This window comes from Labeo rohita, chromosome 14, assembly GCF_022985175.1.
Source record: "Labeo rohita strain BAU-BD-2019 chromosome 14, IGBB_LRoh.1.0, whole genome shotgun sequence".
Lineage (NCBI taxonomy): Eukaryota > Metazoa > Chordata > Actinopteri > Cypriniformes > Cyprinidae > Labeo > Labeo rohita.
This window is the reverse complement of record NC_066882.1, coordinates 23,411,212-23,437,560: the sequence shown is the minus strand read 5'-3', so window position 1 is coordinate 23,437,560 and position 26,349 is coordinate 23,411,212. Positions and strand designations below refer to the sequence as shown.

Genomic DNA, 26,349 nt, shown 5'->3' with positions numbered 1-26,349 from the left:
ATCTCAGTTTTACTGAAAATTACAAATGCTGCCCTGCTTATCACATAAACTTATTTTAAGCATGTGGACCTACTCTTATTTATCATATCTATCCAGATTTTTGCACATTCATTCACTCAAAATGTGCACGTCACAATTTTTGTGATAACACACGGGGCCCAAATACACAAAAACAGCCCCTGAAACACCACAGAGACCATTTCTACCCTAATGCACAATGTCTATATGACCCTCTTATCAGACAAGCTTAGGTGTGGCATTATAGGACAATGGGTCTAAATGACTAAGCACCATTTTTACCTTAAATACTAATGTATGACGAATAATAAAAAAGAAAGTATTTTTAATGCATATGCATCAGAAGCTCTTCTGTGAAGAGACATTTTTTTTAAATGTGATGTTAAATGTGTTTTAATGAAAGAAGACTTAAATAACAGTATTGAAGAGTTTAGGTATATATAACAAGGATAGGCAACGTCGGTTCTGGAGTGCTGATGTCCTGCAAAGTTTAGCTTAAACCTTGAAAAAAAACTTACCTGCCTGTTAGTAATTCTGAAGACCCTGATTAGCTTGTTCAGGTGTGTTTGATGAGGGCTGGAGCTAAACTCTGCAGCACAGCGGCACTCCAGAACCGACGTTGCCTATCCCTGATTTATACAATAATTCAATTAGAAAAAATTCCCAAAACTAATAAACATTGTGACAAAGCTTACCATTACATTAAAAGCTTTATTTGTTGAGCTGTACAGTGTGTTAGTTATTCATTTTCTGTTTCATCTAAGACCTGCTGTAGATGGTCGTTGATAGTCTTTAGCTGGTGCTCTGTTCCCATGATGCACCTGGCTTCCATCAACATAGCAGGCATACAGGACGGGCCATACTGTCAGACAAAAAACAGACATGAAATTAGAAAAAGACCACAGAACAATAAACCCCACAAATCCAATAAAATATCACAAGATGGTTTGCTTGTATGGTATGTTTATGCACAGAAAGCCCAACACTAAACCAACTAATTTCAGACTTCCTCACCGTTTCTACCTCATCCGGATGAGCCATGCGGTGCTTCAGGTAGTTCCTATTGAGCTCCTGCAGGTTTTTAAGCAAAGAGGATCCTTCTCTCAGAGCTTTCAGTCTCTGTTCCATCTCATCATGATCTTTCTGAAGGTTCCTCAGATTTGTCTTTCCCCTGAGACCAGAAACTCATTTTAATTTTATAGTTAGAAATTCATTCATATGAACTGAACAAGCAATTTTTATATAATGGTATAAGAGAGCAAGGAAAGTCCAGTTTTCCTGATAGGGTCACTTTAAACAGATCTAAAATGTAACATCAATGTTTACTTGTCAGTGCTTACTTAATGAGCTCATTATTGGCTTCCACAAGTCTGCTTCTCTTCTTATTAATAGCACTATTGATCTGAAAGAGAGAACAATACAGTTCATGTCTGCAAAGTAACACTTCTTTTCAAATAATGTCAAGTCAAAAGCTTAGAATGTTTTTGAAAGAAGTCTTTTCTGCTCACCAAGGCTGCATTTATTTGATTAAAAATACAAACAGTAATATTGTGAAATATTATTACAATTTGAAAAGGCGGTTTCCTATCTGAATATATTTTAAAATGTAGTTTATTTCTGTGATGCAAAGCTGAATTTTCAGTATCATTACTCTACTCTTCAGTGTCACATGATCTTTCAATCATTCTAATATGCTTTTAAACTTATATTACTTCATAATTATTCCAAACTTTTGATGTTTAGTGTATATTGCCCAGGTGAGCAATGTAATGAAGCATCACCTTGTTATTTTCTCTTTTCACACTCTTGAGTTCCTTTGTTGCTGTGATCTATGAATAAAAAACACAATTTTTACAATTAATCACATAAGCACCATCTCCATTTATGTTATATAACATCTGAAAAACAAACTCACTATCTCTGAAAGCTGCTCCTCAAATGAACGACTGACAGCATCAATGGAGCGTTTGACTGCGTCAGAGTTTATGGTCTGCCTGCAGAAACCAGAGTCAAATATTTAAGCGTTTAACTTCTGTTAATTAAGCCGCTGGACTTAATTACTTATAATATTAAGTCCAGTGGCTTAATATTATTCACACTTACTTATACTGAGTGACAAACTCCTGGAAAGTATCGAGCACTACGTCAAGATCAGTTGGACTTCTCGAATCCCTGGGTTTTTTAGATGGGCCAGCTTTGTCTGGAGAAAGACAATTTACATTTATGCATGTGGCCAATGTTTTTTTTTTTTTAATTCAAAATAATTTGCATTACATTCACAGTAAATATTTTACCAGATCATGCATTTCCAATACATTTTTCAATCAAAAGTTTTGCTCTGTTGTGATTAATCTCTGTGCTGTTTAGTTTTATGCAACCTATATTACTGTAATTTCACCACTAGAGGGCACATATTCAAAACAAACAAAGAAACAAAGGCAGAAATCATGTTCACGGATGAGCTAATGCATTAATGATTTTTTTAACATCACTGTAGTAGGAAGCAGGGTGGGGCTGAAAGCCGTGGAAGTAAAATGAGGCCACTGGAGCAATTGCTACTGAGAGACTACCTTTACACAGAGCTCACAAGAGCTTTTATTATGCCACAGTCGACTGCTTTTGCTCTTTTCAGTCATGCGTATGTGGGGTAAAGCAGCACTGTTTTATCTAATACTTAAATTTGAGGGTGCTGAAAGCTCTGTTATAATGTTATAATGCTACTATGTGCATCATCAACTGTCTAATAAAATGCATAACACATTAAAGTGTATTTGGTTCTTCCATGCTTTCTACAAAATAAAACCGGAAATCGAGGGTGTATGACATCATTGGCAGGCAAAACAATGACAAAGGACAGGCCACTAGTTAAAATTGCTTATTTCTCTGGATTTAAACAGTCTTGGAAACATTTGGGATAATGTAAGTACACAAGTCAGCAAAATATATAACAGTGTTATATATATTGTGCCTTTAAAGAAAATGAATGGGGAAAAGTTCTGCTAGAACCAAGACAAGCTTCATTGCATACTATTAAAGCATTTGATGCATGTACATTAAAAGCACCACACATTTAAAATAACAATTATTCTTACACGTGTCTTGTTTAGTACCTGATGAAGATGAAGATTTCCTTTTCTCTTTGTGGCCGCTCTGCCGTTGACTGGATGATCTCCTTTTTGCCCCCTTAGACTTCTCCATGCTTGGGTGCTGAAACGGAAAAACTAAAATAAAGGGCCCTATTTCACATATCATATATGTAGATACTAGAGGTGTAACGGTACACATATTTGAAAAATACGAAAAACCGTGTACTGAACAAATACAGCATTCCCCCAGTATAAATGCAATCATTTAATAAGAGTGGCTGGATCAGCTCCGGTTTCTGCATCATAACACGTTGCAGACTTGCTCTTTGTTTGGAGTCCTTTCAAACGGCAGTGGAGCACGAGCAAATGCGATCAGTCCTTCGTCTTTAGTGCTAGTTTTAACGTGAATAATCATGAATGAACATCTCATGCCTCATGTAATTGCTCAATCAGTGTTTCAACCGCTGAAAGACGTCAACAAAACAGCTTGTAAACAAAATGTCACGTAAAATTTCATTTACCTCAGGCAAGTCATCATGTGTCTACAGTTTGTTAGTTCACTAGAAAAATGAAGTCTATAAAAGAGCACTGAACGAAATATTACACTATATAGGCTACTCATTATATTTTACTTTACCTGTTAGTCTTACTTATTTAATGTATTTAAATTAATCCGTTATGAAACATGTTTTAACAGCCATTGTGTAATTGAATATATTTTATCAAATAGAAATTTTATTTAATTAAATAATAAAAAAAAAAAGTTTAGCTGTACGAAAATCATATCGAACCATGAGAATAAAACCAAGGTATGTACCGAACCGTCATATTTGTGTACCGTTACCCCTAGTAGATACTGATAAATGAAGATGTATGACATACAAAACTTTCATCCTCGTCTGTCAGATCCTCTGAGGATGGCGGTGACCTCTGCTGTCTCTGAGCCGCTCCTAAAGTCGAAGATTTTTCTTTTGCTGACCTCTGACCTTTGACTGCTTCCTGAACCAAACAAAACAAAAAAAAAAAACAAACAAACAAACATGTATTTCGAATAAAATTCCTTTTCATATATGCAGTGAATTTACAACAGTTTAAAAGGTCTAGACAGCTAAAAAGAGTTTAACAAATGTCAGGAAAAAATGCAAACAATGTTGAAAATCAAGTCATTAAAGGAACAGTTCACCCCAAAATGGTAATTTGCTGAAAATTCATTCAGTCTCAGGCCATCCAAGATGTGGATGAGTTTGTTTCCTCAACAGAACAGATTTGGAGAAATGTAGCATTACATCATTTGCTCACCAATGGATCCTCTGCAGTGAATGGGTGCCGTCAGAAAGAGAGTCCAAACAGATGATAAAAACAACACAATAATCCGCAAGTAATCAAAATTCAATTCATTGCTCCTGGCTAAAATATGAGTACTTTATTCATAATATTGCTTTCTCCAGTGGAAAAAGTCATCTCATCTGAATCAGGATAGAAATATGCACTGAAATCATGAGACAAATATTCACTGTTTACAACTGAAAACGTTTTTTAAAAAGTTGACTGACAAATATGTTGGTGGATTTTGATATGAAAGGACAGCAGGGGATGGACTTTTTCATTGGAGGAAGCGTTATTGTGGATTATGAGTTCATATTTTAGCAGGGAGCAACAGCTTGAAGTTACAACAACTCAATGGATTTTTTTTCTTATGAACACATAGCTTTTCACTTCACAAGATGTTAACTGGTGGATTACTGAGAGGTTTTTATCAGCTGTTTTATCTGCTGCTGGAATCTTATTCTGATGGCACCCATTCACTTGTTAAGCAAGTGATGAAAGGCTAAATTTCTACAAATCTGTTCTGATGAAGAAACAAACTCATCTACATTTTGGATGGAAGGGTGAGTACACTGTCAACAAACTTGCATTTTTGGGTGAACTACTCCCTTAATTTCTCACCTTGGCTGTATTGTTTTTGGGGATTGATGTTCTTTTCTTGCCTGCATCCTCTCTGCCCTCTGATATGGTTGGCAAAGGTCTGCCTTTACCTTTTCTGTAATGACACAGAAAGCCTTTACATTATTATACTGATGCATACCCACATACCCCTGGGGTCTCACAGGATCTCTACATTACTACTGACTGTGCTCCTTTATTTGTTGGCTGAGGTGGTTCCTGGTTCTCTTTGGATGAAGCTTTCTTATTCAATGCCTCAGAAACACCTTTGCCTATTTTCTTAGCCCGAGTAACTGCCATCTTATCAGAGTCCGTTTCAACAAGAACAGGGTTCTTAGTTCGCGATCGACCCGACTTCTCTGGAGCAGACTTTTGGTTCTGTTCTGGCCCAGGACTGAGATCTTCTTCCAAAGCTGTGCTGTGAAGGGGGTTCCCTGCAAATGACAACAAATATTGCATAAAGACACTTTTGCGATGTATAGAGAACCGTTACTTTCAGACTTTACATTTTGCTTTTTCCCCTAAACTACAGTATAGTTATTACAGGACTGTCATACCATGAGGAGAATACTGATCTCCTTGAAAGAAACTGGCTTTCTCTATGGACGAAATATCCAGGGGCTGTGGAGACTCCACCACACCATCACTGTTCTGTTGTGCACTCTAAGAAAAGATAGAAATTAAAAACAAAATCTTAAGTGCATGTATAATAACTGCATGTACAGTCTAATATATACGCATTACAACACATGTAATATGAACGTTATTTCCATCCCAAGTCAATATTATATGTTTATGCATAAAAACACATATATAATTTGTTGTAAGTGCTTAATACTACTAATATTAATATTATAAAACAACAATAATAAAATATTTATCACATAATATAAATATTGGTGTTTTTAAAATAACATGCATCAGGAATCACAAGTCAAAATATAAATTGCATTATATAATACACATATACAAATATGACATATGTCATATAAATAAGTTACATTAAGTACTATAATTAATATTAAAAAAACAATAAAAAGAGAATAGTTGTCACTACATGACATTAATATTGGTAATATTACGTTTCAGTTACAAGTCCAAACATACATACACATATACATATATATATATATATATATGTGTGTATGTATGTATGTATGTATGTATATATATATGTGTGTGTATGTATGCATGTATATATATATATATATATATATATATATATATATATACACATGACATGCATCAGGACATGCATATATGTATATATACATTGCGTTTCAGTTACAAGTCCAAACATACATATATATATGTATGTATGTGTGTGTGTGTGTGTGTGTGTGTGTGTGTATGTATGTATGTATATATACAGTAGTCAACATTTGAAGTGGATCAAAAAAGTTCATCAAAGTTGTCCTATAACAAGAACGGGTACTGTTTTAGTTTTAGGACAACTTTGATGAAAAGTTTTGATCCACTTCAAATGTTGACTACTGTATATATATATATATATATATATATATATATATATATATATATATATATAGTGAGATTGTAACAATCCTGACCTCCTGTGCCCCTCTCATACTAACCTGAACAGCAGACATGACATAAGTCTAGCCTAGAGAATCATAAAACATGATGTACTGGTGTGTTTCCTGAAGGGAGTGATGTGGATCTTTCACTTCCCTATTTTACCATATAAATATTAGTGTCTTTTCTTTAATAAAATGCCTTTGAGTGAATTACACCTTTTCTGTGTATGGTTGTCTCAATGGTCCAGGATCCTGACTCTGTGCTCCATCGCTCAACTAAAATCGAATCTCGGCAGTTAATCAAGTTAGATATTAAATTCTAACAGTTGGGGGCTCGTCCGCGAAAGGGGGGGAATTATTTCCCTAATCTCCCTACGAACCGGGAACACTGTCTCGAGATCGACTGGGAAAGACGCGCCGGGGATCGGACAAGGAGCCTACGATAAAGGGGGTAAGTGTTTTTGATATTTCTTAAAGGAAATACAGCGCCAAGTATCTGAGAAGTCTAATCGACCGCAAAGCTCCACCTAAAATGCCGTTGAACTGGACTGATGAGGCAGAAATGCACTTCGCGGCATTGAAGAAGGCCATCACCACGGCCCCTAGCCTGGGACTCCCCAGTTTCGAAAGAGAGTTCCATTTGCATGTCCGGGAGACGGAGGGGGTGGCCATGGGTGTCCTGTTGCAACAGCATGGTTCCACCTACAGACCTGTAGCTTACCTGTCTAAAAAATTGGATAATGTAGCTGCAGGCATGCCAGCATGTCTTCGTGCTGTGTCAGCGGCTGCTATAGTGGTGCAGATGGCTGAGAAGATTGTTCTGTCGCATCCAATGATTGTATATACTTCACATCAGGTAGGAGCAATCCTACACAACATGCAGACGCAACACATGACAGCGCAACGACGCTCAGGCTACGAGGCAATCCTGCTGGCCACAAAAAACCTCACCATTCAGCCAACATCATCAATTAATCCTGCTTTATTAGGGGTTCTTGGAATGGCTGACATGATAGATGATAATGAAAGTCATGATTGTATCATTGAATTAACTTCCTCATGTTCTTCCAGGGCCGATCTCTTGGATTCGCCCCTGGATGGGGGGGAGCACATATATGTTGATGGATCATGTTCAAAACCTTTTGATGGTGTCTACCTTTGTGGGTATGCTGTGGTGTCAGAAACTGGGGAAACAATAGAGGCTTATGCCTTAGACTATAATTCAGCACAAGCTGCAGAATTGGTAGCGTTAATAAGAGCATGTAAGCTGATGGAGGGAAAACGGGTAACAATTTATACTGATTCAAAGTATGCATGGGGGGTAGTGCATCACTTTGCCAAAACATGGGAAGCTAGGGATTTTAAGACAGCAGATGGTAAACCAATAGCGCACTCAAACCTAATAGGACAGTTAACTGAAGCAGTACAGCTACCTGCCGAAGTGGCCATTGTAAAAGTGAAAGGTCACGCAGCAGGAGATGATGAACAAGCTGTAGGAAATAGAAAAGCAGATGAGGCTGCAAAGCAAGCGGCAAAAGCCCAGATTAAACCTCCATTTGATATGGGTAACAAAAGTCAGGTAACTATGTCTGTGCACATAACTAATGTACCTGAAATTGACATTAAGATTCTGCAAAGTCAACCGACACAAACTGACTTAGAACATTGGAGTAAACACGGGTGTGCACCAGATAAAGATGGTATTGTGAGGGATGAAAAGGGAAGAATAGCACTCCCAAAGTTAGGATTGGTAATCCTCATTAGGCATTACCATGGTTTGTCGCATACGAGTTGTGCAAAAGTAGTACAAGTAATAAATCGTTTGTACTGCATCGCAGATGTACATAAAACAGCCAAGCTCATTCTAGACTCGTGTCTTACATGTGCTAAGGTAAATCCGCACAGACCAATTAAACATGAAGCATTACTGCACCCAGAAGCACCTTTTCAGCATGTACAGGTCGATTTTACGCATATGCCACCAATAGGTAATTTAAAGTACCTTCTGGTTATAGTAGACCGATTTTCAAAGTGGCCAGAAGCGTTCCCATGTGCAAAAGAGGACGCTAAGACCGTGGTTAAAATTCTAACTAAAGAGATAATTCCCAGATTTGGTATACCTACTACCATTGAGAGTGACAATGGGACGCCATTTGCGTCCAGGGTTACGCAGTTTTTGGCCAAATCATTGTCCATCGATTGGCATTTCTCCATACCGTACCATCCGCAATCATGTTCAAACGTGGAACGTTTAAACAAAACCATTAAGGGACGACTGACAAAAGCCGTCCTGGAAACGGGGAAAAAATGGGTAGATTTGCTACCAGCAGTGTTAACAGAAATAAGAATGACTCCATCTTCCACCACTAAACTATCACCATTTGAAATACTAATGGGTAGGCCTTTCCCGACCCCATGGGTCAAAGGCCGCGCAGGCATTGCTTCCTTAGGAGACCTGGAGGTGATACAGGAGGACTACGTGACTTCCTTAATAGAAAAACTTAACTCTATATGTGCTGATGTTTCTTTGTGTCTTCCTCTCCCCTCAGAAAAGCCTACTCATCCTTTTGTTCCAGGCCAAAGTGTGCTGATCAAGAGTCTGAGGCCGACGAGGATAGGAGAGCCGAAGTACCTCGGACCAGCCACTGTGATTGCAGTAACCAGGACGGGAGTTCTGACGGACTACCAGCCACAGTGGATACACGCCTCAAGAGTAAAGCAGTATTCTACAGGAGAGCAGGAAAGCTCCAATTTAAAATTGAATTCTGAAAATGGGATTCACCTTAATGCTTAACAGATAGGAGGAAAAACACTGAATAAGCTGAGGAGGGAACTACCTCTTATAGTGAGGTGGGGGTTATCCGAGGCTAGAAGATAGGTGGCCCATTGAGCCAAACAGTGCTAACTCCTTACATAACCCTGTACGCATTAAGGGCCAAATTGATGGATTATCCGCCACTAGAGAGTTTCACGCGGTGTTCAATTGTAGAAGCTCTTCTTGCATTTGACAAACTTATTGTTCAGTTGACAAAAGAGGTCTTAGAGGGTACAGATCGACGATTTCGAGTGAGCATAGTAGATGAGATTGTTTGGGACGACAAGAAGATACAACATATGTGCTTGTTAAACGTTACTATATACAATGTTAAGTTCACTGATGCTGGGTTATATTATTGTGCATGGGCTAGAGAGAATAGGGATGCTTATCAAGAAGTACAGATTAATGTAATCCATCCAGAACCCGACCTGAAAATACGAGAGGTAATGAAGGGACTTTTTCCAAATCCAGTTAATACGCCACGTGATGTTTCACCAACTGATATAGAATTTATTATGAATTCAGGTATGAATGCTGGTATGAAGGAAGTTAGGGCAGCAAAAGCTAAGTGTGAAGGAAATTATGCATGTGCATTGGCACTACTGCAAAGAAGTGTTTTGAAGAATGAGGTAGGAGGAGATTGTTGGATTTGTATGCAGTTACAGTCAGTGTGGAAAACACAACAAATAACCTCAGAAATGTTACACCCTGAGAAAAACAAGTGTGATATGCCAAAGCAGATGACTGTGATAATGCAGATGGCAGATAACATAAGAGCAAATAGGGCACTGAGGTTTGCGCTCAAAGATTATAATTGTTCATATCCAGGCCTACCTTTTAAAGGACCAGCATTTCAGGTGCAGTCACACCTCGCAGATTTATGTATTTGTGCAACTAAGGGAAAACATTATGTGGGGATGTCAGATTGCAGAACCACCATAACAGTGAATAACACAGTTCAGGGTAAGAGTAATTGCACTGTTAGGTATCAAAATGGGACAATAGAGCGTTTTGGGTGTCCATTCTCACATCTTGATAGTGCACCAGGGATGATTTGGACCTGTGGAGGAATGGCTTATTATCACTTAGATGAAGGAGATTGGCGTGGATGTTGTTATCCTGCTCTACTCTCCACAGGAACCACAGTATTGGTAAAAAGAGGTAGTGAGACTATCATGGGCAATGCTGCACAACAGAGCAGAGAGAAACGAGATGTAAATAGCATGCCTAATAGATATAATGGGTATAAGACAGTGGATCCATGGACAACTCCAGGGGAAAATATAGGATGGTCCTTAGCGGGATTCTTTACTGGAGTAGGGACAACAGTAGCCTTAAATAAAATCAATGGGTTAGCATGGCAGGTTTTGTCATTGGAGAATGATACCGCTCATGCATTAGGGCTAATCACTGACGAGCTAAAGAAAATGAGAGAAGCAGTTATCCAAAATAGATTGGTCCTTGATCTGTTGACCTCTGAGAAAGGGGGAGTTTGTAAAATGTTGGGGGTATCTTGTTGTTTCTATATTCCAGATAATTCAGATAACATCACAGACATCCTAACTCACATGAGGGAATCCATCCCGGAGCCAAGAAAAGATGACTCCTGGTTTAGCTGGCTGGACAGCCTCTGGGGTGGATGGGGAACCTGGATTCTCACCACTGTAATACCGATTATTGTTTTGCTGTTGATTATGTTGTTGATCGCTCCATGTATAATTCAGTGTATCAACAATTCCATTATGCGTACTATTACTTCGCTTACAACGAGAGGGACTTATCAAGTTATGCTAAGTGCGCAACGAGAAGGGGCTCGTCCACCAGCTCCAGATCCAAGGCCTAACATTGAACAAGATGAAGATGATTACAATAGTTATGCGCGTGTGTATCAGTTAGAGCCTGAAGGGTATAACTGGAATGCGGAAAGTGCAGTTTAAATGAATGATAACAGAGTTTGATTTTTGCTTGATTACTGATATAATCATAAAAATGATTACAGTATTTTTATATCATTATAATCAGAAAGATGATTCCAGATGATTACATGTACTCAACTGCAAATGATATTAGTCTCATTCATGTGTATCTTGATTTAACAGTAATACTAATATGATTATTTTGTTTTATATTGATTTGACATTAATACCATTACTGATATTAATACTAATACGATTGTTTTATACGAGGCACAGGAGTGTTAAGTAAGACATTCTGTCTTAAAGTGGCAATTGTGAGATTGTAACAATCCTGACCTCCTGTGCCCCTCTCATACTAACCTGAAAAGCAGACATGACATAAGTCTAGCCTAGAGAACTTTCCTGAAGGGAGTGATGTGGATCTTTCACTTCCCTATTTTACCATATAAATATTAGTGTCTTTTCTTTAATAAAATGCCTTTGAGTGAATTACACCTTTTCTGTGTGTGGTTGTCTCAATGGTCCAGGATCCTGACTCTGTGCTCCATCGCTCAACTAAAATCTAATCTCGGCAGTTAATCAAGTTAGATATTAAATTCTAACACATACATATATATATATATATACATATATATATGTATGTGTTTATATATACATACATATACATATACATATCATTCTAATAATAGTTAGAATATATTATATAATATATAATAGAATATCATTCTAATAATAAATCCGCATATTAGAATGATTTCTGAAGGATCATGTGACACTTAAGACTGGAGTAACAGCTGATAAAAATTCAGCTTTTCATCACAGGAATAAATTCTATTTTAAAGTATGTTAAAATAAAAAACATTATTTTATATTGTAAAAACACTTTGCAATATTACTGTTTTTTTTCTATATTTTTAATCAAATAAATGCAGTCTTGATGAGCATAAGAGACTTCTTTAAAGACTATTACAAGTCTTACTGACCCCAAACTTTTGAACGGTAGTGTATATACATACACACACACATATATATATATATATATATATATATATATATATATTATATATATACACTACTCACAATAAGTTAGGGATATTGTGAGAGACTCAGTGGATGTCATACATACGGTGTTTGTTTCACTTCAGACATTTTTGGGATAGGGAGGCAATTGTATTGGGGTGATAGACACACCTCATTTTGTGTTTTCCATGTAATGGTCTCATTGTGTACAGGTGTGCCTTATATTGGGGCCAATACCAAAAGACAACCCTTTTCAATGTGGCATCAATTTCAGCATTCTGTCGGTATAAAAAGCTGGTATTGTCAGTAAGTCATTCCAAGTTCATCATTCAAACAGCCATGGGTCGGTGGCAGGCAGTCAGATGTTGCTAGTGAACTTGGTGTGTCTCAAAGTGTCATCAGCAGACTTGCATCAAGACACAGAACTACTGGCAGAGTTCATGACAGACCCAGGAGTGGAGCCCCACGAGTGACAGACCGCAACGATGACCAGTACCTAAGGACCTATGCACTCAGACATCGTTATGCAACTGCCACACAGCTGCAGGCCCGTTTACGAGATGTGAGGGGTACTAGGGTTTCCAGACAAACCATTCGCAACCGACTCCACCGCTTTGGCTTGAATGCCAGACGACCATTGCAGGTGACTCCACTGACACCAAGACACCGCCGTGAACGTTTGCAGTGGGCACAAGACCATGTGACCTGGACAATGCAGCAGTGGTCTACCGACCTGCTCACTGATGAGTGTCGGGTCACCTTGCACAGAAGTGCTGGAGAAGGCGAGGTGAGCGATACGCTGAGGTCAACATGGTCCCCAGGGTTTGCTTTGGTGGAGGAGGTGCAACAGTCTGGGCAGGCATCACCAGTCAGCGCAAAACAGATTTGGTTATTGTACATGGCTCAGTCACTGCACGTTCTTACCTCAGAGACATCATAGAACCCATCATCATCCCCCAATTCCGCCAGCACACCCCCAACTTTCTGTTCATGGATGATAATGCTCCACCACATCGTGGCAGAATTGTCACAGCTCGACTTCAGGAAGTTGGAGTGCCTCATATGGTATGGCCATCAATGTCCCCTGACCTGAACCCCATAGAGCACGTCTGGGACCAGTTGAAGCAGAGACTGGATGATCGTACCCCACCCCCACGTGACCTGGCAGAACTGCGTGTAGCACTTGTGGAAGAGTGGAACGCATTGCCTCAGAACAACATCATGAGGCTAGTGAGGAGCATGAGACGTCGCTGTCAAGCTGTCATTGCGGCAAATGGTGGAAACACCCGCTACTGACATTGTCAATTTTTGTTATTTGGGGCTATCCTTGTTATTGTCTAAATTTGGGGGGTAATAAATACTAAACTAATGAAAATGGTGTTTCTTCTCATACATTATTAGTAATATCAAAGGGAACTTTTACTTATTTCACTAAAATTCAGAGCAAATAGGAAAAGCACTCATGTAAATAACAATTTCCCTAACTTACTGTGAGTAGTATATATATATATATATATATATATATATATAAATATATAAAACATGAACAATATTACATAATGAATATTAACAATATTAGACACTATATTATATCTCATGAACAACCACAATCAAATAGATGCTATTACATAATATAAATGTTTGTGGTATTAATATTATGTTTCAGGAATTACTTGTCAAAATATAACGTAATGAGGATTCAAAACATTAAACAGTTGACAAAAACTAAACACCCACCTGCAGCTCTCGCTGAACGGCTTTCAGTGTTTTCTTCATCCTACTCATCTTTGCATTAATTTAATTATATGTAATGATAGATAAAACACTCGCTAACAATATGTATAAACAAAAACAATAATCACACAGTAAAAAAAAATCTCCGGAGTCTGACAGTGGTAGTATTTTTACCGCGAATGTTTGAACGCTTATACTGTACCATCTCAGAAACGGGGGGATATTGAAATATCTTATGGTGTACATTTTGTTCATACACAAGTAGAAAGAAGATTTTACAATTTATTCTGTACATACACTTTTATAAAGTAAAAAAAAAAAAAGATAAATTGTTTATTTTTCACACAATCATTTTTTAAAGATTTAAATATATTTAGATTACCCCTAAAATCGTATAAGGAAGATTCCTTTCTTGCTTCGTGGAAAGCACACAGAGCGAAGCAACGCGTTATTTTCTTCCCGACTGCCCTCTGCTGTATTGGTGCTTTACAACGCGTTATTGTGTCCACAGACGTGATTACATCTTTTAAATTATTAATAAATAAGAAATGTACTCGTTTCATTAAAGCTAATTATTACTACAAAAAATATGTTCTCTGTTCGTTTAAAGCATAATTTTGCCCAATTATGTATAAGCAAAATATATTTATAGTAATCTATGATTTACAGTCATCAACATTTTGAATCCGATGAATGAATCTGAATCGGAAATTCGATATATTCTATTCTTTTAAATAAATAAAAAATAAATAAATAAAAACAAATAAATAAATAAATCTTTCTCATGAGGTGTATTATGGTCTCTGGCGCCCTCCAGTGTCAATTCACTACGGTGACCCTCCTTGTTCACCCTAAGCGCCACGCGAGTGGAAACGCTAGAAGCGATTCTTTCGTAACCACTTCCGGTCTATCACTCTTTCAGTCCGAAGTGGAAACACTGGAAACTAAAGAAGCTCAGAATCGGTACCGCCTCACTGACCCAACCAGCCCAGCAGAGCCGTCAGGTTCCCCGGATCACAACCAGAAGGTAGTAATTACATACATTTAGCTCTGTGAAATGCTCAGATTTATATAATCGCAAACATAATCACTTTTAGTAAACAAATTCGCGATGTAAACATCTAAACTTGTGCTGTCACAGTATTAGCATTAGCTTCGCGTAGGTGTGTGTTCTTGGAGCGCTAATAAGTGACATGAAACACACAGAAGCCTTTAAATCATAGCATACAGGTAATTTATGTTTATTTAAATGATATCTGAAAGTTTTTGACACTTAATTTTACTGTTAGGACATGCTGTTGTCAAAAAGAGCAACCTAATGTAGTTTAAATAAACAAAATATGAAGCATATTGTAAATATTTACTCTTATATTGGTGCCACAGGAGTTTGCACTTATATATTCGTGACACTAGTGTTTGTTTTCGTCTGTCCACTGTTTTTGGCACTGTAGTGCTAGCAGTAGCTTGCTAGCTGTATCCAGCACATGTTACGATTAATAATGTAATTTAATGCAAATAAGACTGTAATCTGCACATATGACGTGAGATTTTAAACAATGTGCATTTAGCACACATCAAAATGTCATTTGTACGTATTCAGATGGATTTGCCTTTCAGCAGTACTATGCAAAGAGATGATTAACATAAAGTCAGATCATATCAAGGACATTTCACTGCTGATCAAAGCAGTTCAGCCACACATGCTTAAAGTCCATTCTAAGTTGTGTGCCATTCTTAAAAGTTACAAATGTAAGTGTTTAATGAGTTGGGGCGACTGTCCAGCTGGCAAACACTGACCTGTCATCACTGCTGGGTCATGATCCTGCAGCGTTTCAGTCTGACATATGACGTTCAAGAGTTTGAGTCTTATGAATCTGGCTTGTTTTGATGGCAGCAGGTTATTTCATAACCCAAACCTCTATATGACCTTCAAAAGTCCCTATAGTGTCTTCCCTGACCAACACATGTGCCGTTTTATTTTTAGAGAAGTCTTGCACATGGTTTGTAGTTACATTCACTCTACTACTGGATTACTGTGCATTAATTCTCATGGATTAACAATGTTAAAGAGTCAGTGTCATGATGTGAACTGTTATTATTCACCCTCATGTCATTTCAGATCCATATGACTTTCTTTCTTCCTGGAACACAGCACGAGATGTTTAGTAAAGTCACAAGGTGACAACAAAAGCACCGGATGTGTCCAAAAAGCACAATAAAACACCTTATGTGTGCTGTATTTCAAGTCTCATGAAGTAGTTATATGTCATTGAACATACTCTCAAATCTTGCTCTGCTGCATTTTTAAATATAAGCAATTAATTGACACATTTGACATTAAACTAAAAGCACAATATATCCATGTTAAATATATGCTTGCATTGAATAGAAAAGATTAGCATGAAAATTATTCAAAACGTCTCATTTTGTGTCACACATGAAGTCACACAGATTTGGATTGACATGACGGTCAGTAAATGGATACATTTTTGGTATAATAAGGGATAGTTCACCCAAAAAGAGAAAATTTTGTCATTAATTACTCATTCTCGTGTCGTTTCAAACCTGTAAGACTTTTGTTCATCTTCAAAACGTATATTAAGATATTTTTGATGAAATCCGACCCCTATCGGAAGCTCTCGGATTTTATCAAAAATGTCTTAATTTGTGTTCTAAAGATGAATGAAGGTCTTATGGTTTGGAACGACATGAAGGTAAGTAATTAATAACAGAATTTTCATTTTTGGGTGAACTGTCCCTTTAAGACAACTGTTTTTTATGTTCTCTGAAATCTTATGTTTAAATATGCAAGTGAGGCATTATGTACTTAAATATGCACTCATTTGCATACATTTCCAAACAGAAATCTGAACATTGGATAAAGCCAGGCTCAAATTTCTTTTTTAAATTTGAAATTTGTATATATTTGGGAGTTGAAGGTTTTTACAGAGAGGATTTGGGATTTTTCTTTTTATCAATGTTTTTTAAAGAAGTCTCTTCTGCTCACCAAGCCTGCATTTATTTGATCCAAAATACAGCAATACCAGTAATATTGTAAAATATTTGTACTATTTAAATATGTTTTATATTTTAATATATTTAAAAAAATTTAACATCATTACTCCAGTCTTCAGTGTCACATGATCCTTCAGAAATCATTGTAATGCTGATTTGCAAGAAACATTTATTATTAATATTAGTATTATCAATATTTAAAACAGCTGAGTACATTTTTCAGGCTTATTTGGTGAATAGAATGGTCCAAAGATCAGCATTTATCTGAAATAAAAAATGTTTTGTAACATTATACACTATAACATTCAAAAGCTTGGAGTCAGTATAATTTTTTTTGTGTTTTTTTTTTGGGAAAGAAATTATAGAAATTAATATCTTTATTAAGCAAGGATGCTTTAAATTGATCAAAAGATGATAAATACATTTATAATGCCACAAATTATTTCTTTTTCAGATAAATGCTGTTCTTCTGAACTTTCTATTCATCAAAGAAACCTGAAAAAATTCTACTCAGCTGTTTACAACATAATAATATTAATAATAATAATAATAAGCAGCAAGTCAGAATATTAGAATGATTTCTGAGGGATCATGTGACTGAAGTAATGATGCTAACAATTCAGCTTTGAAATCACAGGAATAAATTACATTTTAAAATATATTTAAATCGAAAACGTTTTTTTTTTTTAAAGAGTAAAAATATTTCATAATTTTACTGTTTTTGTACTTTGGATCAAATAAATGCAGGCTTGGCGAGCAGAAGAGACTCATTTAAAAAACATCAAAAACATTACTGTTCAAAAACTTTTGACTGGTAGTGTAGATGGATATAAAACGTTTGGAGTAAGGTTGGAGTAAGGTTAATCCAGAAAAGCAGTAGCCTTATGTCCTCCTGCCCTCTTTCTGTCTGGGTCACTTGATCTGTGGTTAGGTAACGTGTCTTATCTCAGCAGTTAATGACGCAAAACGCTTTCAAAAGATTAGACTCTTACCTGCATCCACTGGCCAATAAAACACATTTGGAGTGTATCTCATAAAACTCTCCAAGGTACATTTGTTGACTCTTCTTATGCTTTATTTTCTTTTTCCTACAGCTTAAAATGCAATTGATGGGTGTTTACCTGGATCGCTTCTGCTGACCAGTCCAATGCTTAGTTTCCTATGGGGGTGGTTACTACTATGGACCCGGATTCGGCCCGGCAACCGCAGGGCAAGTTGGGTAAAGGTGGCCACGCGCTAATAGGGGCCAATCTTGGTGCTCGTGGAAAGCACTATGTGTGTGGCTCACTTGCTGCGTTCACCAACATCATCGTGACCTTTCCCATTCAGAAAGTGTTGTTCCGCCAGCAGTTACATGGGGTTCGAGTGAACGAAGCCGTCCATCAGTTACAAAGAGAAGGGTTGAGACATCTCTACCGAGGGCTTCTGCCTCCACTATTGCAGAAAACCACTACCGTGGCCATCATGTTTGGCCTGTATGAGGATTTTTCCCGTTTGCTTTTGCGTCACGCTCATAGAAGTGGCGCGCCTGAGCTTGTTACGCGGAGCGTCGCTGCCGCGCTGGCCGGGACAGCCGAGGCCGCCCTTACGCCATTCGAACGGGTGCAAACGCTGCTTCAGGATCACAGGCACAATGGGCGGTTCAATAACACCGCCCACACTTTCCGGACTCTCCTGCGGGACTATGGCGTGAGGGAGTGCTACCGCGGGCTGGTCCCGGTTTTGTTGCGCAACGGGCCTAGTAACGTTCTGTTCTTTGGCTTGCGTGGGCCAATTAAGCAGCGGCTGCCTGATGCCCGAACCCGTGTGGGTCACATGGCCAATGACTTTGTATGTGGCGGGCTGCTGGGAGCGGCGCTGGGTATCATGTTCTACCCCCTGAATGTGGTCAAATCTCGAGCTCAGGCTCGAGTCGGGGGCGAGTTCGTTCCTTGCCACCAAGTGCTGATGACCGTGTGGCGGGAACGAGGCGGCAGCATCGTGCTGCTCTTCCGCGGGGCGACGCTCAACTACCACCGATCTCTTCTGTCGTGGGGGATCATCAATGCAACTTATGAGCTTCTCCTAAAAGTTTTCTGAAGAACGGGTTGGACAACAGAGAGCACTTTTTCCAACGCAAGCCAAATTGAGGGTTTTTTACCTCTTGAAAAGAGGTCTGGACACTGCCAGCTTCCCTTAACATCTGCACTTAAAGGGATAGTTCACCCAAAAATGACATTCTGACATCATTTATACATCTTCATGCCATTTCAAACCTGATATTTTAAAGATCTTGGTATTCAAATGGTTTCATGTCCTATTGACTGCCATAGCATACACGAAAAATACAATGGAAGTCAATGGGAACCAAAACTGCTTGTTCTTCAGAATGTCTTCTTTTGCGAGTTATGCAGGTTTGGAATGACATGATTGTTTGGGTGAACTATCCCTTTAGCATCCACACTTGATGATTTGTTTAATTATGGATGGACACCATTCATGTGCCGATAACTACATATAAAGTCCACCCTTATTACTCGGCTACTATAAGTGTTGTGAAATGTATCGCCACATGTGGCTCTCATATCAGTTTTGTAGTGGCTCTTTTACTCACTTTTTGGGGTCAATGGGACATGGATGGAGAGAGCACAGTGTTGCACTACTGACAGAACATTTCTACTTATTTCTGTTGTTTTGTTAAAAAACCTGATGCACAAACTCTGGTCTGGAGCATTACAAGCCATGTGTCATCATAAGTGTTATGGGCAGGTTGACAGAGGGTTCGTAAATGGGTGTGGACCACACAAAGAAAGAGATGTTTGTACAAACTCATGATGTTAGTGTTTTTGCCAATCAGAAAAAAATCCAGATGTATTCAAAGATGTGTGATCATTTTCATGAAATGCTATTTTTATGTAATGAGTGTTTTGTGACATGAATGACATTTTCACGTTGTGGGTGGAAAGTAAACAAGTAATTCCACTTATTGCATTCTGGGTGTCATTATTAAACAATTTAAGATGCTTTAAAGTGATTTACCCAAAAATGAAAATTCTGTCTCTAATTACCCTTATATCGTTCCAAACCTGTAAGACCTTCCTTCATCTTCAGGAACACAAATTAAGATATTTTTGATGAAATCTGAGAGCTTTCTGACCATCCATAGACAGCAATGTAACTACTATGTTCAAGGACTAGAAAGGCAGTAGGACTTTAAGGTAATATGGACATTAAAATGCAGGTGCATCTCAAAAAATTAGAATATTGTGAAAAAGTTCATTTTTTGTTTGTAACTTATTTCAAAAACTGAAACTTTTATATATTGTAGATTCATTACATGTAAAGTAAAACATTTCTAAAGTTTAAATTTTGATGATTAGAGCTTACAGCTCATGAAAGTCAAAAATCCAGTATCTCAAAATATTAGAATATTAACATTTGAGTTTCACTAAATGTCCATCCCTACAGTATAAATTCCAGGTATCTCTTGTTCCTTAAAACCACAATAATGGGGAAGACTGCTGACTTGGCAATGGTCCAGATGACAATCATTGACACCCTCCACAAAGAGAGTAAGTCACAGAAGGTCATTACTGAAAGGGGTGGCTCTTTACAGAGTGCTGTATCAAAGCATATTAAATGCATATTTGACTGGAAAGAAGAAATTGGGCAGGAAAAGGTGCACAAGCAACAGGGATGACCACAAGCTTGAGAAAACTGTCAAGCAAAGTCGATTCATTCGCACAAGGAGTAGACTGTAGACTGAAGCCGGAGTCAGCGCATCAAGAGTCAACACGCTCAGACGTCTTCAGAAAAAAGGGCTACCAAGCCACTTCTGAAACAGAAACAACATCAGAAGACAAAATCTTACCTGGGTTAAGGAGAAGATGGTCCAAAGTCCTCTTTTTAGATCAAAGTAAATTTTGCATTTCATGTTGAAATCATGGTCCCAGAATCTGGGGGAAGACTGGAAAGGCACAGAATCCAAGCTGCTTGAAGTCCAGTATGAAGTTTCTGAAGTCAGTGATGATTTGGGGTGCCGTGACATCTGCTGGTGTTGGTCCATTGTGTTTTATCAGGTCCAAAGTCAATGCAGCCATCTACCAGGGGATTTTGGAGCACTTTATGCTTCCATCTGCTGGCAGGCTTTGTGGAGATGCTGATTTCCCTTTCCAGCAGGACTTTAGCACCTGCCCATAGTGCAAAAATCACTTCCAAGTGGTTTGCTGACCATGATATTACTGTGCTTGATTGGCCAGCCAACATACCTGACCTGAACCCCATAGAGAATCTATGGGATATTTTCAAAAGAAAGATGAGAAACAGTCGATCCAACAATATACAGACGATCTGAAGGTTCAGTAGTGCCTCAGCAGTGCCACAGGCTGATCACTTCCATCCCACATCTCACTGATGCTGTCATTTGTGACAGGAGCAAGTAATTTGCTGTAATTTGTGCTGCCGACCAAGTATTGAGTGCATAAATGAACATACTTCAAAGAACTTGAACTTTCCTTTCTTTTTTGCAAGTTTTTTTTTTAATTGATCTTAGGAAATATTCTAATATTCTGAGATACTGGATTTTTCACTTTCATGAGCTGTAAGCTCTGATCATCAAAATTAAAACAAAACTCTTTAGAAATGTTTTATTTTACATGAAATGAATCTAGAATATATGAAAAAACAAAAAATGAACTTTTTCACGATATTCAAATTTTTTGAGATGCACCTGTAGTTAAAATTAGGGCTGTCAGTTTACCACGTTAACTTAATTAATCAGTTATGAAATAATAATAATGTGATTTAAAATATATTAACACAGTTAACACACTGGCCCTGCCCCCAGACCTGTATGTCATCTTATATTTCATACAGTTGACTCTTGACAAATATGATGCAGGGCAAGAACTCCGTAAATGCAGTTATGCCCTAAAATTCAAGATACTGGTGCAAAAATGCCCCTGTATGTATTTTGTCTCATATTTATATATATCACATATCAAACAAAATCACACGGACAGCAAGAGCAATATGACACGAGTGCTGATTTTGTCCTGATCTATCACAAGCTTAAATGTGATTTTATACAACAGTTTAGTAAATAAGAAGTTGATACTGTTATGTTTTAAACACAATATTATTTGTTTTTGCTGAATTTTACAGAGAACGTATTATCTTTGAAGCCATAGCAGAATTGTTGCGCATCTCGGAGCAACACAGTGGTTTTTAGTTTCTGAATGAATCTGCGTTTTGAACGAATCGTGTGAATCAATGATTCAAAAGCCCATTTACTTCATTCCTGAATGAATCAGCTGTTTGAACAAATTGAATGAATGAATGACTCAAAGATATTTACCGCTACCTGCTGGCGAATTTAGTTTCTTATTTAGAGTATCATTTCATAAAAAAAAAAAAAATAATAATAATAATAATAAACACAAAAACATTTAAGGGATAGTTCACCAACATTTTTTTAATTCTGCCATCATTTACTCACCCTCGTTTCAAACCTTTTTTTTTGTGGAACATGAAAGAAGGTAATTTGAAGACTGTTGGTAACAAAGCTGTTTTGGTTAACTTTCGTCATGAACCAAAAATACTGAGATGTTTCTCAAATGATCTTTTATGTTCTATAGTTTATGTTAGGCCATTGCAGCCTAAATGTTTATGTGTAATAAATTCTATGTTGAATCAAATAAAATATTTTTTTCTAAAGCTACAATTTGTAATGTCTACTTGATACTTTCTCATTTAACACAAAAATGGTTTTAAATAATTGATTTATTTTGTGATTAATTAGATTAATTAATTAAGTAATTAATTAGAGTTAAAATATTAAACGTTAAAATGTTGAATAGTTTTATGGTACCAGCCTTTAATTACACATATTTTTACCAAATATTTGGTCTTTTGTATACCTAAATATTAGGCATATTATGGGTATAAATATGCTTGTGAGAGTATCTGTCCTTAGCTTAGCAACATGCTAACACCATGCACTTGACATGAGGAGAGTTATTTGTCAAGGCAGGAGTATGTGCATAATGCTTTTCACAACATACATATTTGAAAGCCACTTTACAGACTATATTGTAATATGTATATTGACCCTGATAGAATATGACCCATCTCATGGTACACTATTTTGTTGGGTTGGAATGCAATGGACTACATACTATCCTAATTTAGCATCTGTTTTTTCTGAATGCAGTTTATTTTTCTCTTCAAGTCTTTCAGCATTCACACACTTTAAAGCCCTGTATTTAACTGCGGCTGACATAATGGACTCAATTATGTGAAGCTGAAGATGTGCACTTCCCTCTGTTCTGCTCAGTGTTAACCTCTGGGGGACAGAGGAAGACACGAAAACATCCCATTACACAGGGTGAAATGGCATTCGAGGACAGATGCTTTTAGAGCCGTGTGGCAACATGATCTCAGGGCATCATGTGGGTGGCTTTTTCTTCTCTGGGTCGTGAGTAAATCCCAAAGTGTCCTAAACGATTATAGGCTGATGGAGGCAGTAGGCCTAGACCGGATGTTTTATTTGAATTACTTTAATAAAATGCTTTAAATTTTGTAGTGGCTCCTGCTTTCATACAAATACATATTTTATGTTTTCTTTATACAAATGGATCCTTTCAAGTACAGTTGCATGCGGAAATCTAGGAACCCCTTGCAGAATCTTTGAAAAATTTTAACAAAATAAAAGGGATCATACAAAATGCATGTTATTGTTTATTTAGTACTGTCCTGAGTAAGATATTTTACAAAGATGTTTACATATAGTCCACAAGGCCAAAAAATAGCTGAAATTATTAAAACAACCCCCTTCAAAAACCTTGGTTTTTAATACTCTGTGTGGTTAGCTGGATGATCTACGACTGTTTTTTCTGTTGTTTTATTTTGTGATGGTTGTTCATGAGTCCCTCGTTTGTTCTGAACAGTTAAACTGAGCACTGTTCTTCATCTTTTGCATATTTGAACCCTTTCCAGCAGTGACTGTATGATTTTCAGATCCATCTTTAAGCATTCACGGATACTCCAGAAGAAAACACAATGCTTTAAGAGCCGGGGTGAAAACTTTTGAAAAGGAAGAAGATGTCCAAATTTTTCTTATTTTGTTGAAATATTTTTTTCATATCATCAAGCAACAGACATGTGTACAATTTACCTTAATCGTCAATTCAAAAAGTTTTCACCCCCTGGCTCTTAATGTATCGTGTTTCCTTCAGCAGCATCAGTGAATGTTTGAATTTTTTTAATAGTTGTCCCTCAATTGTCCTCAAATTTAAACAGTCACTGCTGAAAAGGGTTAAAATATGCTAAAGATGATGGAAAACTGAAGAATCTGGAGGATCTGGAGGATTTTTCTGAAGGACAGTGCTCAGTTTAACTGTTCAGAGCAAACAAGAGACTCATGAACAACCATCACAAAACAAAAAAACAGTTGTAGATCATCCAGGTGACTACACACAGTATTAAGAACCAAAGGGTTCTCAAACTTTTGAAGGAGGTTATTTTAATAATTTCAGCTTTTTTTTTTTTTGGTCTTGTGGACTGTATGTAAATATGTTTTAAGTAAAATATCTTACTCAGGACAGTACCGAGACTTGACTCGGACTCGAGTCCCACATTTGAGGACTTGTGACTTGACTTGACATAATAAAGGAAGACTTGCGACTCGGCTTAGACTTTGACAACAGTGACTCGAGACTTGACTTCGACTTGAGCCCTGTGACTCGGCAAGTCTTTATTGCTTACCTTATATTTAATTAAAAAATAAATAAATAAAAATAACGGTTCTGATCAGTAGGCTGGTTACTGAAGCTGGTCACTGATGTTTTTTTATTTTTTATTTAACATTTGTATATATTATAACCAGTGGTGTAGTGGTGCCTGAAGTGGGTATGCGCTTCATTTATTCCCTGGCTCTTCACAATCTCTGATAAAATCGGTCAGGTTTTTCCTGCATTATAGCCGTTTAAACCTACTATTTGAATGCAATCGTTTACTGGATCCTTGGACTGAAAAGTTTACAGGGGTTCACCGGTTTCAGAAATTTCTGATCGTAAAAACCTGCTTCTTTTTATTTGTAAGCTATTGTTTTCGTTATAACATACTGATTCAAATCAGATTTGTCTGACTCGGGACTTGACTCAAGTCTTCAATGCAAAGACTCAAGACTTACTTGTGACTTGCAAAACAATGACTAGGTCTCACCTCTGGACAGAACTAAATAAACAATAACATGCATTTTGCATGATCTCTTCTTTTGTTAAAAGTATTCACATTTTCACAGAATCTGCAACTGTATAAAGCCACATGCTTAACAATTAGCACACTTGGACGTGGATTGGAAATAAATGCAATTGCTGCCTTCTCAACATGCAAGAGAATGAAAATGTCATAAGCATTTGCCAAAAAAGTGGTCCTGTATAAACACCACACAGCACTTTAAATATTTGCCTTCTGAGTGCTCTGACTGTGTGATATCACTACTGTATGAACTGACGTTAAAAATTAATAAACCATAGTAAAACTGCACAAAACACCCTTGCAACAGCATGCAAAAACCACTTACTTTTGCACCCACATTGCAACACCTTTGCAACTACTAAATAACCCTACAACTGTATTTATTTAAATGAAAGTTGTGTCATTATTAACTTACCCTTGTGTTGTTCCAACCCTGTATGACTTTCTATCTTATGCACAGCACAAAGGAAGAAAGTGTGAAGAATGCTGGTATCCACAGTTGATGGTGCCCATTGACTTTATATGGACAGAAAACACAGTGGCAGTGAATGGGAACTGTAACTGTTTGGTTACTAACAAACGGCATGAGGGTGAGTAAATAAGTAAATAATGACACACTTTCACTGAGTGTTAAGCACTGAGTTTCCTAATGACATTCACAATTAAAAAGAGAAAAAGCTACATAAATGTCAGTGTCACTAGATTAACTAGTCACTCCCTCTGTTGAAAAGCCACAGATTACAGCGAGCGTGTCTGCCAGTAAACAGCTCCACCACAATCCCATCATTCCCTCAGTTTGAACTGTCAAGATTTCGGTTGAGTTTAATCCTAGGCCTAATCTGTAATCTCCTCCAGCAACCTTAAAAGCAAATACAGACTAATTGTCAATTGAGTGTTTTAGTAGGTGTGTTAAACTAGAAATCAAACTGTTGGACAAAACATTCATGTTCATATTTAAACGAGATGTAAGAAACAGTTAAGAAAATGAAAACACAACACAAAAGCTGCGTTAGTTCCATAGCATG

The 26,349-nt window shown here is 37.4% G+C and overlaps 2 protein-coding genes across 2 annotated transcripts; one reads left to right on the top strand and one right to left on the bottom strand.

Annotated features, from left to right (window-relative positions):
- Window positions 1-709: 709 nt before the first annotated feature.
- On the bottom strand, window positions 710-14,254 carry cenpu (centromere protein U). The gene is made up of 12 exons (XM_051127384.1): window positions 14,075-14,254; window positions 5,606-5,711; window positions 5,236-5,482; window positions 5,052-5,145; window positions 3,987-4,103; window positions 3,129-3,225; window positions 2,122-2,218; window positions 1,934-2,012; window positions 1,800-1,847; window positions 1,359-1,420; window positions 1,033-1,189; window positions 710-880 (listed from the first exon to the last, which is right to left on the bottom strand). Exons 1-12 carry the CDS (start codon window positions 14,120-14,122, stop codon window positions 758-760), a joined length of 1,275 nt encoding a protein of 424 aa, XP_050983341.1. The 5' UTR covers window positions 14,123-14,254; the 3' UTR covers window positions 710-757.
- Window positions 14,255-14,970: 716 nt separating this feature from the next.
- Window positions 14,971-22,485, top strand: slc25a51b (solute carrier family 25 member 51b). The gene is made up of 2 exons (XM_051127392.1): window positions 14,971-15,098; window positions 18,181-22,485. Exon 2 carries the CDS (start codon window positions 18,248-18,250, stop codon window positions 19,163-19,165), a length of 918 nt encoding a protein of 305 aa, XP_050983349.1. The 5' UTR covers window positions 14,971-15,098; window positions 18,181-18,247; the 3' UTR covers window positions 19,166-22,485.
- The last annotated feature ends 3,864 nt before the right edge of the window (window positions 22,486-26,349 follow it).

What these genes read in the sequence shown, in the direction of transcription:
- cenpu (XM_051127384.1), bottom strand. Translation starts at nt 14,122, where the DNA reads ATGAGTAGGATGAAGAAAACACTGAAAGCCGTTCAGCGAGAGCTGCAG. An exon ending in GAAATCTTCATCTTCATCAG is followed by an intron (nt 2,219 to 3,128) that starts GTACTAAACAAG and finishes GTCTTTCTCCAG; the next exon opens with ACAAAGCTGGCCCATCTAAA. An exon ending in GAGTTTGTCACTCAGTATAA is followed by an intron (nt 2,013 to 2,121) that starts GTAAGTGTGAAT and finishes TGGTTTCTGCAG; the next exon opens with GCAGACCATAAACTCTGACG.
- slc25a51b (XM_051127392.1), top strand. Translation starts at nt 18,248, where the DNA reads ATGGGGGTGGTTACTACTATGGACCCGGATTCGGCCCGGCAACCGCAG.